This window comes from Pecten maximus, chromosome 19 (genome assembly GCF_902652985.1).
Source record: "Pecten maximus chromosome 19, xPecMax1.1, whole genome shotgun sequence".
Lineage (NCBI taxonomy): Eukaryota > Metazoa > Mollusca > Bivalvia > Pectinida > Pectinidae > Pecten > Pecten maximus.
In genome coordinates, this window is record NC_047033.1 from 6179705 (window position 1) to 6196374 (window position 16670).

The 16670-nt window shown below is 36.2% G+C and overlaps 1 protein-coding gene across 1 annotated transcript; it reads right to left on the minus strand.

The window, feature by feature from the left end:
- Positions 1–489: 489 nt before the first annotated feature.
- LOC117317740 (nicotinamide N-methyltransferase-like) lies at positions 490–14848 on the minus strand. The gene is made up of 4 exons (XM_033872648.1): positions 14645–14848; positions 10910–11056; positions 1795–1996; positions 490–1019 (listed from the first exon to the last, which is right to left on the minus strand). The coding sequence occupies exons 1-4, from the start codon at positions 14715–14717 to the stop codon at positions 596–598; spliced, it is 846 nt and encodes a 281-aa protein (XP_033728539.1). The 5' UTR covers positions 14718–14848; the 3' UTR covers positions 490–595.
- Between the last annotated feature and the right edge of the window lie 1822 nt (positions 14849–16670).

Consider the following 16670-nt stretch of genomic DNA (forward strand, 5'->3'; position numbering starts at 1 on the left):
TTAAACTCACTCTTGCGATACTGGCTCACAATCATAATGTTCCAGATTCATCATAAGGTGTGGTGAACATATATCCGGTTTTGGATGCACGTCGATATCTTTGTAGTAATTAACAACCATTTAGATTACAACTTAATGAAAAGTATTGATAGTAAGTCGTCTTCATCAAATCTGAACGTTATTTGTTTAAAACTAAACGCTGGGTTATAATGCACAAATATGTATTTGTGATACAGTAATTTTGTAGTGTTTTAGGCGAGTCCAAAACATTTTCAAACTTTATCCGTGTCCCAATTCTCAGAGACAGAGGGTTTTCAAAATTTAAGAGAGTCCCACATAAAGAGAGTAAGCCTGGGACTACAAAATATACCCAAACATCACTGGTCAGCCTCAAATTATAAAAACCGCTTGATTCTAAGATACTCCAGATATGTATGTCCAATATCATTAAAGACACTGTATTGTTATCGATGACACTAACAACCGCCGATGACTACATTTGTATTTGGTATGTATTTTATTAGTGGTAGGGACACATTCTCACTCACTGGCAGTGGTTCATTTTGCAATTTTGTCCAAGCTTTTTTGAAATCGTTCATTTTCGTGCAAGCATATAATAACAGGAATCAAAACCCAGGTATTTGGCATCATATTCAGATTCTGCCACCTCTTCTGCTGCCACAATGTCAAATCCAACTTGTCGCATTGTTGATTGTAACTCTTCCCTAGTAATGGAGAGCGCACGATATTTATACTCTCCAATTTGGTAATTATCACCGTTCAAACAAACAAAAAGAATAAGATAACCACCCTTCTTAAGGAGGGAGGCTACATTTTCAAGGCATTTCCCATATTCTTCCACTGTAAACACCGCTGTCTCGATACAGTAGCTAGATATAATGATGTCGAATTGTGTGTCGTTGTACGTGTCTCCAAGAGGTTTTGATTTCGTCACATCCACGGGAAGAATGCCTTTCACTTTACTCCTTATCTCCGTCTCTCTTTGTCTGGCAGTCATCCTTTATTTAAAAAAGGAGAAAACTTCAATAACCTAACACCGGTATTATTGTACAGTTATAGGATATACAGCTACAGTGAATCAAACATGAGTATTCAGTTAATTACGCCATATTTCTTTTCTGGCACTACGTATTTGCTCTACGTTTCACGAAAAAAATAAAATTTCTGTAAGGCCTGCTGAAAGTTTCTTTTGGATCATTTGCTTTTTAGCCATCAGAAAATCTTCGTTAAAACGAAGTATTAATTAAATCTTGTAAATGACATACATTGTTATTAACACATTTTGGTAAGATCTATTTTAGTTTTTCGTTGTCAGCCCTATTGAGTACACCAATGAGACTACAACCCTGATTTAATACTGTAAAGAAGTTAAATCATATTACAGTGTGTTATTTTAATTATCGCAGTAATACTGTAAAGTTTTTAATATTTGCGTTGGATTTAATTTCGCTATACTCGATGTCATTAAATATAGCGCGAAAATAAATAGCCAGCCAATGTTTGAATGCACACACAATTGTACAGAAATGTTTTAGTTAATACCCGCAAAATAGTTTCGACTGGAACAACTGCGAACTAATAGCACCGTGAAATTTAAGAACTCTACAGTATTTTAGCGTAATAATGCGAAAAATATATAAACTGGGTTTTCACGAAATACGCATGTTCTAGCAGTGTGACATAGCAATTGATTTCAACTTACGTTCGTTCTTCAAGGCTCATAACGTAATCTATCAATTTTGTAGGTTGGTTAATCAATTGATTTCAACTTACGTTCGTTTTTCAAGGCTCATAACGTAATCTATCAATTTTGTAGGTTGGTTAATCTCCCCCTCAAGCCATTTCTCTAAATATTGGAGATTCTGTGGAAGGTAGTCTGAGAGGTAGATCTCATCCACGTGATTATAAGCCGTGATCAGTGTGTGAATAGTAGGACCAGTACCCACATCCAATAGGCGTTTACCGCTTACGTTGTCTGAAATAATAAACAAGTGTCTTATATGATATAGATCTAGACTTAATAGATTTAGCATTCACTGTTTATATGTAGTAATATGAACATTGATTGTATTGTCTAAAACATATGTTTTTTTTTCTGGTTTTATGGCCCCGTGAACAGCTAGGGTCATTTTAAGCGGCAGCTCATTGTAGTAGTTAATGACTACCTCACTTAACAACATAGGGGAGACCCGTCACATGCCAAAATTAAGGTAAAGTGTCTTGCTCAATAACAAAACCACGACAGCAGACAGGCCCGTTTCTCGGCTTCCGGGGGGCCGCGGTGGCCGAGTGGTTAAGGTGTACCGACACTTTATCACTAGCCCTCCACCTCTGGGTTGCGAGTTCGAAACCTACGTGGGGCAGTTGCCAGGTACTGACCGTAGGCCGGTGGTTTTTCTCCGGGTACTCCGGCTTTCCTCCACAACCTGGCACGTCCTTAAATGACCCTGGCTGTTAATAGGACGTTAAACAAAAACAAACCAAAATTCTCAGCTTAGAAATTAAAACCGGCACTGTTAGGGAGCGCCGAACCACGCATCTCAGATCTTCACCTGAGGCGCTCTAACCGACTGAGATATCGCGGCCCCTAGTCAACGAGTTTGAGTAAAATAATAGAGCCACACTCTGACTATTGTTTGTAACAATCGTTAACGCCTTCACGTTGGACGCTGTCTCTTGGTCAGTATGTTATATACATGCAACTAATGTTGTGAGTCAGTTGTTACATATCATGTATACTGCAAATCACTTGGATTTCGCGAATACTTTATTGCACGAATTTACCACTTTAGACCACGGGCGCTTGCATAGAAAAAGAGAATTAAAACAAGAAATATTTAAAAAAAAGATAAACGGCATAGTTTAAATGCTGGTGTTTATAATATAAAACTGCTGGTGAAATAAATGAATGAATTAATGTGTTTCAGCACAGATAACAAAATTATATCAGTTTGAATCATTTTGGTGATAATACCATGCACGTAGCCAAGTTATTTTGTATGTGTATGCAGAGAAATGAAATGAGGGGTGAATGAGTACCGTATTATGATATACAGTCAAGTGTTGGGACAATTTAAGTCCGTCATTTAACGATGTCCGAATAGCTACGTTGTCCTGTTTTCTTGAAACGACGAGCCTTGTACAGCATTTAGAATGATAATTTGTGTTGAGTTTACCTTATTTTGCACGTTTGGAACACGTTTACATAATGTCCGAATGTGTGTTCAATAACCATACGTACATAACCATAGTCCATTTGGCAAAGCAATACCTTCCCTGTGGGAAGGGCTGTAAAAGAAAGAAATCAAGACCAAAAACTTGAGATCAACCTTGTATTTAAGTCGCGTTACCGTAACACGACGTTTTGGGATGATCATTGCGACAATGGGTGATGTTTTCATGACGGTATGTGTAGGTAAAATACATTTATATATAAAAATACAGTTGTAGTTATAAAAGTTCCAGTAAAGTCGAATTAAATTTAATATAAATGAATCTTTCAACTGTACCGGTGGTCATAACATAGCACGACATGTGTTCTAGAGTTAAGTTAAAAGTTAGAATTATAACGATTATCATTATACTCAGATAGGGATTGTTTGACGAGGATTAATGTCCTTGCCCCGGTTATAGCCGAGCACAGGACACTCTCTCAGTTAGGGGTCAGAGTTCAGAAGCTTAACTACCAGGGAACTGTGTTCATGTGACAACCCAGGCAAGCCAGGAAAATCACACTTGGTCTTGTTTGGAGACGTTAGTTTAAACATTATTCAACAAGACACAATAACATTACATATACAGAAAATAGCAAATGGGATGGGAAAACAAGCTTAAAGCTTATATTAATTCCTTTCCCAATCACACAGAAAAGCAAGTACATCTTCGGAACTAGGACACCTTAATTTTGATAACTAAGAACAAACTAATATTTTACATAATTATATAAATATACATGTGGTGAATAGAATTGACAGACATGATTTATGACGCCATTATATTATTAGACTATAGATAAATGAGTTACCTTTAAGTACGAAGTACAAATGTAACATTTTACATAATTTTGTAAAAGTACATGTGTTGAATAGAATTGATTATAGATGATTCATGACACCATTATATTGTATGACCGTGGATATATAAATTTACCCTACAGTACGAAGTACAAATATGTATACGATACCATACAAAACATAAATATTAACTAAAGCGTTTACTTAGATGAATAAATTTTTGTACTGCTAAAAATATTTCCTCATTTTTCTGCTTTGTATAAACATCATTACCCCATAAAAGTGTTTTTTCAGTAAGAATAATATCTAACTGTAATAAAGTATTTTGTCTGATCGTGGTATATTTTTTACATGAGAGTAAATAATGATGAGTACTCTCAACTGATCCACAGATACATAATGGACTATCTTCCAGATTTCTAATGTACAAATGTTGATTTAGATTACTACATTTTAGTCTTAAACGTGTATGTAAAATTTGAAGATGTCTACTTCCAATGTTAAAGTATTGGAGACGTTAATCCCACTATTTAGCAGCCTTGATATATAAGGCAAAACATTCGTGACAGCGTTGGTGTGCAAACCTAATGATTTAAAAATACATTAATTTACTAATTTCATTGAAGATCAGACAAAGGGTAAATATATAATATCAAAATCTGTTCATTTGAAAATTAGATTTCTGTGTCTATCTGCGTTCAGAAAGCTGTGTTTCATTATATTCAATAACATACCTAAGCATACGTATAGTAACGTTCACCTAACGTTTGAAAGCAAACGATTTCCTTAAAAGTGTTGATTCATTTCTGCATCTTACCAACTGTTATGTAGTGGGGGAAATTCCAATAGTGAGTTTTGTACTCTATGCGCATATATAACTCCGGACCTGTTCTTTTGGTTAATGTTTTATAATTCATTTTAAGATTAACAGTAACAAATATGTAAATCAGTCTTCACCCTGGTTTCCGGTTCTAAGTAGTCCTTTATAGGAATGGCACCAAAGAGAGGATGGTGGGCTAGATCAGAACCCAGAATTTTTTTTTAAATGTTACTATGCCCAAATTTTAAATCATATTTAAATGAGCAATTTAAATATGTAAATGAGATATTATCTCCAATTTTCACTATTCGCTCATTCACTACATGTACGTTTAACAATAGATTATGTAGGCGCTTATTTCACTTTTCTTAATTGAGAAAGTATCAGATTATTTTTTCTACAAGTTTCATGCAATTTGTGCCGAAATACACAAACACATATTTGAAAAAAAAAAGTTTTCTCGTTGTGTATAATTGTTATAATGGAATGAGTTATATTATAATTCTATGTTGTATTGTGTTTCGGCATATTATCGTGATAACATATCTTATATAAGATAATACATTTTAAGGGATGGGAGATCTAATAATGCTATATAGTTTACAGTCAGCACGTATCTGAATATAGCTGTTAGATTGTCTGACATGTGTAAAAGAGCTTTCAGATACTTTTACCTGAAATGGTTTTAGATGTACGTCTAACTGCAAAAAAGCAAATACGTGTACTTGAGGCATATTCAAAATATAATCTGTTTAGTAAAAAAAAGATAATCTGAATTGTATAAAATAAATATGTACTGTAAAAGGGTATGGTAGGAGAGATAAACAGAAGAAAATTAGGAGAATTTAGAAAATAATTTGCTCTATTTTGAAGGTACAATACCAAATAGACTGATTGATCAAGACAAGAGAGGTGGAGGACGCCAAACCGGAATCAAGTTAATAATCATTTAGTAGAGTAAAGTTACAAAAAAATATTATTGAATTATTCTATTTTTTTTTTTTAAATTTAAGTTTCCTATGTTTAGGAATTAACGTTTTTGTATCAAAGCTCATTTTAAACTTATCTATACTTAAGTCTATATTAAGTCTTTAAGTCTATATTAGTATATATATCTGGCATCTTTTTTATTTGACAACTAATTTTGAAATTATTTGGATTTATTTTCATTTTCCCATATTTTGTGTAAACTGTTGGATATCAAAACTAAGTTTTGTGTGCTATTTAGAATTTGCTTCAACCTTTATACGTTTATCTTGCAAATTTTGTATATAAAATGCATAAATTTGGCATTGATCTTTTATGTCCTGAATGCTCTAAAATGTTAGCGTAAGCATTTTGCAATTCTGACAACCACCAGAGAGCTTTGTTACATCAGGTGTACCATTTTGGCTTGTTTCTGATGCTGATGGTTCCTGCGGGGCGAGCTGAAATTTCTTCCAAAGAAACAGGTCTTCGGATTTTTCTTTGTCCCACTTTAACCGACCGATTGATTGCGTTCCCTTTCACGTAATGACTAGTTATATCAATTAGTGGGTTTGACTAGAACCATCACCTAGGGACAGCATTAATAGTTTGTGTATAGATAAGCTCATATAATTAACAGAGTTTTTTCTTTCTTTGTTTTGTTTTGTTTTTGTGTGTGTTTTGTTTTTGTGTGTGTTGAAAACTGATGTGTACGCAACTGCGTATTTGCGTATAGGCAGCTACGCGCCTGAATACGACTGCATTTCAATCAGGAATATAATTGTATTAATGTGTCATTTTTAAGGATTGATTGTCAATTTTGTTGCTTGCATGGACTGATGAAGGGAAGTGAACCTCGTGCAAATGAAGTGAACTGCTTGATGCTTGCATGGACTGATGAAGGGAAGTGAACCTCGTGCAAATGAAGTGAACTGCGAAGCAGTTCATGTACCATTTGCACGAGGTTCACTTCCCTTCATCAGTCCATGCAAGCAACAAAATTGACAATCAATCCTTATATTTACGTTAACCAAATTAAAAACTTCGCCACCAGATTGCAAAATTCGGTCACAACGGTGTGACGTAAGTATGTCATTTTGTAACATTGTTATACTTATCGTACATGTGTGCACAGTAGTGGAACAGCAGACAGTCAGCTATTCTCGTCGCCAAGGCAACACAAAATATAGTCCCATACACGTTTTGATTATTACGATGTTGATACACATAAATACGATATTTTCAAGGTAAAATATTCATTTATAACAAATATTTATGATATTGTATAATAAAAACTTAGCAATACCCATATAAATACGAATTTAAAGTGCAGTGTTGACAGTATAGTATGTGTGTGATTTGGTCACTAGAGACACAGGGACTCGGTTAAAAAAATGAGCACAATGATAACGTGATGACAGCTGTTCAGTGAAATATCACAACATTAAAAAGCAGAGTTTATACTCTCTAGGTAGCAGTGTACAGTAAAAATGCCAAATTCTGAAAAATATGGCACATGTTTTAGATATGTAAACATTGCCAGTTAACCTTACATATAACCTCTAATAAAGTATATATATTTGAAATCTGTACAACATTTGCAATTTTAATAGAGCTCTGAAGGATAAGTAAATGGATATTTTCTGTGATTTTTAGAGCTTTGAATACCATGGTAACAGCTTAAAAAATTCTCAAAAATTGCAAAATATTATGATATTTGACCCTAAATGGCACAATTCTCTACACAATTTTTTTTCTGAAACCTATTTAAAATTAAATATCTCTATCCCAAAGACAGAATTAATCTTGTTTGGACATATGTTGTAAATTAAGTTTTTCCGCTATCTTACCTTTTCTGTGGGCTTCCATTTTGCGCTGTAGGCAAAACTAAATTTCCTGTGTAAACACACGTTCGGAAAATCCGGATATTTAAAATCCGGAACCAATTTATTGATTTTTGTTTTAATAAATGTGAAGCCTGTATGTACTAATTCATACTGAATATACCAATTATAGTGTACAGTTATTTTTTTCATTTTTTATGCATATCATAATACAGGAGTTATTTGCTTAACAAAAAATTTGCCCATGACCAGGCTGTCTTACTGTGGTGTGCTACCCTAAAGCCTTGAAATTTTTTTATTTTGTAATGTTTTATAATTTGGGTGAATGTTGGATTTTTAGTCTTTCGATTATTTATAGATGTCATATGTTACTCAAAATTTAACGCCGAACCCCTGTGACCGTATGTGATGCAGTCTAATGGCCGGGATATTCAGAGCTCAAGAAAAAGTGTAACAATGTGGATTTTAGTCGCAGGTTAGCTGATGATGTACATTGTGCTCTTGAAATATTGGATTTCATTGTCGTACTGGCGTTTTGGAATGTAAATTCTGATAATAGTAAGTAAAGAAACATTTATTTGAAAATCGCGGTATTCGACAGCTGGAAACTTGTGTCCTCCATATGTTTAGATTGAGTCAAATTATGACAATAATGTGTCCCTGTGCTCGATGTAGCATGCTGCTGCTACAGTCTGTTTTGTGTTGTTAAATATAGTGTTAAAATTGAGGTTTATTTTCTGTGACCACTAAAATGGTATCAAATATGGCACTCGAGATACAGCTAACGTTAGACCTACTGCGCTACGTAGGTCATGCGCTCGGAATGTATTCACACGCCGGCAAGAAAGTGATTCGTCTCTCAGAACAAAAGCACGCGACCCATAATCTTCAACGGGAAATATTTACATTTTCACTTCGCTCCGCCTCAATGAACATAGTAAACTCAGATCACTTCATTTCCCGTTGAAGATTTTGGGTCGCGTGCTTCTGTTCTGAGAGACGAATCACTTTCTTGCCGGCGTGTGAATACATTCACTGAGTTTACAATGGCGATCGAGTTCTGTACCGCCTCAGACTTGAATGCACTTTCATTTTGTGAATTGTGTAACATTGTTATAAACGTATATGAACACAAGTGGAATAGCCGCTTTATGTGCTAATAAAAATGCCAGTATAATGCAGACAGTTTAGAAAACAGGATCTGACAGAACACTGACACTCTCGATAGCACCGAGCTCATGACCTACGTAGCGCAGTAGGTCTAAGGTTAGCTGTATCTCGAATGCCATGCTTAATACCATTTCAGTGGTCACAGAAAATAAACCTCAATTTAAACACTATTTAACAACACAAAACAGACTGGTAGCAGAAGTATGCTATATCGAGAACAGGGACACATTATTGTCGTAATTTGACTCAATCTAAACATATGGAGGACACAAGTTTCCGGCCGTCGAATACCGCCAATTTTCGAATCAATGTTTCTTTACTTACTATTATCATAATTTACATCCCAAAACGCCAGTGCGACAATGAAATATAATATTTCAAGAACACCATGTACATCACCAGCTAACCTGCGACTAAAATCCACATTGTTATACTTTTTCTCTAGCTCTGAATATCCCGGCTATAAGACTGCATCACATCATTTTTTATAACCGAGTCCCTGTGTCTCGAGTGACCAAATCACACACATACTATACTGTCAACACTGCACTTTAAATTCGTATTTATATGGGTATTGCTAAGTTTTTATTATACAATATCATAAATATTTGTTATAAATGAATATTTTATCTTGAAAATATCGTATCTATGTGTATCAACATCGTAAAAATCAAAACGTGTATGGCACTATATTTTGTGTTGCTTTGGCGACGAGAATAGTTGACTGTCTGCTGTTCCACTACTGTGCACACATGTACGATAAGTATAACAATGTTACAAAGTGACGCACTTACGTCACACTGTTGCGACCGAATTTTGCAATCTGGTGGCGAAGTTTTGAATTTGGTTAACGTAAATATAACGATTGATTGTCAATTTTGTTGCTTGCATGGACTGATGAAGGGAAGTGAACCTCGTGCAAATGGTTCATGTGCTTCGCAGTTCACTTCATTTGCACGAGGTTCACTTCCCTTCATCAGTCCATGCAAGCAATGGACTGATGAAGGGAAGTGAACCTCGTGCAAATGGTTCATGAACTGCTTCGCAGTTCACTTCATTTGCACGAGGTTCACTTCCCTTCATCAGTCCATGCAAGCAACAAAATTGACAATCAATCCTTAAATGAAGTGATCTGAGTTTACTATGTTCATTGAGGCGGAGCGAAGTGAAAATGTAAATATGAAAAGATGCATCCATTTATTCAGCTTGCATTCAATCTTGACCAATCACATACTTCATCTTCACCAGTAACGCCACCTGTCGCGTCATTTCCGGGGACAAAAGAATATTATACGGCTATGCCGAAAAAATTGTATCAGTAGTATGTGTACTGTGTAAAAGTGAAGGCCGGAAACTCCGTCACGAGCGAAACGGCACCCATCTCACTTCAATCGACTAAAAAACACATTGATGACCTTTCAACCCCATATGTAAATGAGGAATCTTGACAGGCTGAGGGAGCAGTTTGAAAAATGGTGTTTTGTTGGAGGAATTTAGCAATGTTTTCACGGATTATTGTGTTTTGGATGTAACAATTCGTATCGAGTGACACGGTAGCTTAAAGATGAATGTTTCTAGATGACGGTAGTTTTTGGTATGCACCGTGTCAGTTTGAATAAATGTGTTTTTTTTAGTCGATTGAAGTGTTGTGGTGAGCCGTTTCGCACGTGCCGGATTTGCCAACCTTGTACTTTACAGAGTACACATACCACTGTCATATAAAAAAAAAAAAAAAAAAAAAATGAAAATCACATTTTCTATGCAAGCGCCGGTGCTTTAGACATGTTCGCAAATACATGATTTTATGAACGCTGATCTAGAAATGACTTTCAATTCGAGAATGATGAGCTAATAGCTATATAGAGTAATGGATTCTTCAAGACCCCCATATCGGTATAATAACCGAGAGGTTGGTCACCATCCAAAATTGTTTCATATCAATAACCGCAAAGGAAGTGAATTCGCGATAGATTCTTCCCGCGTATTAGTTAAGCATTGATGATTTCAGTTTCATTGGGGTATGAACAAATAATTGCTTGCAAACTGTATGCATCCGCATTTGGCAAAAAACTTACGTTCGTTAAAAAATCTATGTAGGATTTCGACATCACATCTCATGTTGAAAGCAGCTTCATCTGATGCCAGCAAGTTTTGTATATACCAATCGGGATCAAAACTTTTCAAATCTTTTTCTTCCTTCAAATTCTCCATCATTGCTGTGTCTGTGGAATAAAACATTCAAATAAAGTAAACGAGAACATTTAGCTAAAACCTAAATAGGTATTTAACTATTTTCGTCATTGCATATTTTTTTTTTTACATCGTTTAGTAAAAAACTGGTTTAAATTTAAATGACATTGAGCATATTTGTTAAAAAATATCTTAAACAACAGAGAATACCGAAAAACTCAAAATCGATAAAACCATACACAGAATATAAAACTTAATGACCATCTCAAAATTACGATCACCCTGCTATTACGGACACTTTTTTCATATCCTTTTTTTTTTAACTCTACATTTCTTGGCATTCGTCGCTTCAGTAATATGACCATCTCGGTATTACGGACACTTTTCAGACCTGTTATTTTTAAATCTACATGTCTTTGAATTAGTCGCTTCAGTAATATGACCATCTCGCCATTCCGTTGTACGACCAGATTTGGCAGTCTCAAAGACCACGTTGATTACAACCAGTTAGTTACCGGAAGTTGATTAATCACTGATGTCCCGACCACGTGACTTCGACCCATGGTTAAGTTTTAGTAGTCAGTGTTCTAATGGTGTGATGGAATGATCCCTTTGTAATTTGTAATGAAACCGTCTGTCCTATAGTAAGTTTTTAAGCATTGATGTCATTTTTTTTTTAGTTTCATCGGGGTATGAAACAAATTTTGTTTGCAAACTGTATGAATCCGCGTTTGCAAACAAAATTTTTGAAAATGATTTTCTAATTTAAAACATGTTTTATGTACAATTTTACTGGTTTTAAATGGGATTCTTTTTCTCAAATCAATACGCAACGTCAATTGTCGTATTGTGACGTCACATTTTTCGCGTCATTCTCGGAAAGAATGAAAAGAATTTTTCGACCAATCACATTTGAGTATTTACCATGAAAACAAAGAAAAAATTAATTATAAGCAAATATTTAGAAGACTGCTCCTGGTTTTGGTAGTATAGCTACCTCAGCATTTTTATCGTGCTAACGTTAATCGCAGTATCAGGATAGCTCGACTGCTTTTGACCGAACGACCGAAAAGAGATATCTTTCGTGTTATCATACAGAGTTACGGTTCTTGATGATCAAAAGGTCAATCTCGCTCACCTAAAAATTAAGACCATCCCGCTATTAAGACAATTTTCTTTCACTCAGACCCCCAGGTGGCCATAGTGAGAGGTTTAACTGCAATTATAAAAATTCATCTAAATGTGACATTTTTACCCCAAAATTACTCTTTCCGAAACGTGAGATGAACAAAATCTGATATATATAAAGTGGAAATGTTCGCGGCGTGGAAATTTTCGCTTATTTTGCGACTTTTAAATATCAGCGAAATTATCCACACGCGAACATAATAATATTAATAGTATTAAAAAAAACAAAAAAAAAACAAATAAAAACGTAATCTTTAGGCGTGTTGAGATGTCATTACAAGTCTAAACTATATTCCAGGTTTGGTGGGAATGATATTGATACTTTTGAGAAACTGAGCTTAACGCTATATTTTAGGATTCAGAGTGTCGGCATCGATGAAGTCCTGAGTCACTGGTCAATATTTCCGTTAATGAAGCGTGTGTTGAGATGTCAACCATATGTTTATAGGTTACCCTCGTTTAACCGATTTTAAAGTAGTTCATTGAATGCTTTTCATTTCTGGATAGTAGTATCCCTACTCCCTCTATCAATTTTGCATGTCTAGATAGAGAAATCCAAGTTTCCTCTACCTACAATGTTTAAATATGGAACGGAATTCAAGTAAATATTACACAATCCGTTATTGCATTCTTGTGTGCAACATTAACATTGTGTTATGCGAATTGAACCTTATCATTTCCTTTAATATCATTCGTGTATTCAGTGTTAAGATTGCATTGCAGTTTGATTATTGCAGTCGTCAACATTGTCAGTACGAGTTTGCATTGCGCAATCCGGTATTCGCTAGGTCAACATTCAGTATTGCATTATCGGCATTCGCGTTGACTTTGTGAAAGCTGAAGGTTGACATTCCATTTTCCTGTGCGATAAGAAGTCAGACATATTTGATGCAAGAGTATATGTATGATTGTTACGTTGTCATTCTACAAAATAGTTCTCATGTTTAGCTTACCTGGCCCGAAAGGCATGTCGCGGCGTCCGTCGTCCGTCAACATTTCATTAAAATCGTCCTGAATGCCTGAATGGATTATGATGAAATTTGGTCTGATCATTATTGGGCAAATGAGACCCATTGTTTCATAAACGGTGGGCGTGACTCCAGGGTCGGGACTCAATATAGGGACAATTTATGCAAATCAACCGGGTGGATTTTGAGGAAATAAGATCTGGAGCATTATTGGGCAAAGGAGTTCCAACATTGTATAAATGTGAATTGTGGCTACATAGAGACAAGAGGGAAATAGAGGTAAATTCTTTAAAACCATTCTTCATTTAGATTATTAAGATTTAGACCAGATTGGCTTAAAAAAAATATTGAGAGAGGTAGCTAAAAAGCAGGAAAAATTCTGTAATATTTGAGCATTATACTACCTTCTTTGAAAAGTAATTGGCCTACAATCCTGGCAATTTAATACTTATAGTTCCGTTTTAATTGAAGGTTTTTCTTCTTATATTCAAATTGTAACCATGTCATAGCATTCTAAAATCAAATGTCGAGCTGTCTAATTGGACCTTTTCTTGAGATGCCATGAGTAGACGGACAGTTACCGACAAAAATACAGTTCATGGAAATAAACACAAAATCTTCAATTTAATTTCAACATTTCCGTCAATATATACCACCGTGAAGTTATTCACCTTTTTTAACATAACTACATAAACTCTTTTGGGTTGCAATGATCAATCAGGTATCTTTATCCGAAACAATTTAATATTGTGACGTCAAACAGAATGACGTCATATCACTACACCAATTGGAATCATATTACCATAATGACCTGAACTTTTTATTTTGTTTGGTAAGGTTATACAGTAACAATGCATAGCAATTGGAAATATATAAACATATTACCGAAATATCAAGGTGGCGATGCAGGCCCCCTGGGCCTCTTTTTATTACGTAACTTCAACCGGATTTGACATAAATTTGCTTTGCGCCTGTCGTTGATGAGGCAAATGACACGTACCCATAACACATCGTCTTACGTTTATACTTTTTCAATGATCGCCATGTGTTCAGTTTGTTTCGTTCGTTTGCATGTCGGTACATGCTCTGCATTCTTTTTTTTTTCAAATTTTTGGCTAATGAAGCAAGCTCTTTAAGATGAAATAAAATAAAATGAAATGGGAAACAATTTATTACCAAGAGGTAAAAGCCGCTTCATATCAAAATGTTTTTCTCTCAATATTTCAATTTTCATCAAAAAAGCATACACCATAGTCATCATTACACGGGCGCCCTATGTAAACATATATCCTTTTCATTAACATTGAAGCAATTAAACATTGTGGTTATTTTGAAGATTTATTGTCTTAATATACCACATTATAACTCCCTCTTTCTCTTATCAAGTAAAAAAGTGTCGCATCATCAACATATCAATAAACAAATTACTACATTTGAAATTAGATATGTATGCAATGTGCTTACCTGACCTGGCAATGTAACGTTGACTGTTATCTACCTGCGATACCAGGTCGATGTTCAGTAGTCCACTGGTCATCAGAAAAACGTGTCCGTTATCTCGTCATGATAGGGTTCTAGTCGTGATACGTACAGTCTTACCGAGAGACGTTTTATAATGTGTTGTCCTGTTGGTCGGCATGAATGAAAATGTGTCCTCTTAAAAATTCTTTATGGGGATAATCCGTTCCTCGATTGTTAATTTTACAATTATCGTTGTAAAATAGGAAGATTGATCATACTTCAGATCTGTTTCTTTATTTAACAGTCATTAGACCTGAGAAAGACAAGCCTGCATCATGTTTGATTTAGTATTTTGCAGGATGCATTTTATTGTTATTTTCATTTTTTTTCATATTAAACCTTTGATTTGCGTTTGTAATTATTACAACAGTGCTAAAAGAATTGAATTGGTCTTCTTAAAAAAATAAACCCATACAGGATACACCGCCTCACCAAGGTAAAACCATACAGGATACACCACCTCACCAAGGTAAACCCATACAGGATACACCTCCTCACCAAGGTAAACCCGTACAGGATACACCGCCTCACCAAGGTAAACCCGTACAGGATACATCACCTCACCACGGTAAACTTGTACAGGATACACCACCTCACCAAGGTAAACCCTTACAGGATACACCGCCTCACCAAGGTAAACCCGTACAGGATACACCGCCTCACCAAGGTAAACCATTACAGGATAAACCGCCTCACCAAGGTAAACCCGTACAGGATACACCGCCTCACCAAGGTAAACCATTACAGGATACACCGCCTCACCAAGGTAAACCCGTACAGGATACACCGCCTCACCAAGGTAAACCCATACAGGATACACCACCTCGCCAAGGTAAACCCGTACAGGATACACAGCATCACCAAGGTAAACCCGTACAGGATACACCACCTCACCGAGGTAAACTTGTACAGGATACACCACCTCACCAAGGTAAACTTGTACAGGATACACCGCCTCACCAAGGTAAACCCATACAGGATACACCACCTCACCAAGGTTAAAACCCATACAGGATACACCTCCTCACCAAGGTAAACTTGTACAGGATACACCACCTCACCAAGGTAAACCCGTACAGGATACACCGCCTCACCAAGGTAAACTTGTACAGGATACACCGCCTCACCAAGGTTAAAACCCATACAGGATACACCTCCTCACCAAGGTTAAAACCCATACAGGATACACCTCCTCACCAAGGTAAACCTGTACAGGATACACCACCTCACCAAGGTAAACCGTACAGGATACACCACCTCACCAAGGTAAACCTGTACAGGATACATTGCCTCACAAAGGTAAACCCATACAGGATACACCACCTCAGCAAGTTAAACCCATACAGGATACACCACCTCACCAAGGTAAACTTGTACAGGATACACCACCTCACCAAGGTAAACCCATACAGGATACACCACCTCACCAAGGTAAACTTGTACAGGATACACCGCCTCACCAAGGTAAACCCATACAGGATACACCACCTCACCAAGGTTAAAACCCATACAGGATACACCTCCTCACAAAGGTAAACTTGTACAGGATACACCACCTCACCAAGGTAAACCCGTACAGGATACACCGCCTCACCAAGGTAAACTTGTACAGGATACACCGCCTCACCAAGGTTAAAACCCATACAGGATACACCTCCTCACCAAGGTTAAAACCCATACAGGATACACCTCCTCACCAAGGTAAACCTGTACAGGATACACCACCTCACCAAGGTAAACCGTACAGGATACACCACCTCACCAAGGTAAACCTGTACAGGATACATTGCCTCACAAAGGTAAACCCATACAGGATACACCACCTCAGCAAGTTAAACCCATACAGGATACACCACCTCACCAAGGTAAACTTGTACAGAATACACCGCCTCACCAAGGTAAACTTGTACAGGATACACCGCCTAACCAAGGTAAACTTGTACAGGATACACCACCTCACCATGGTAAA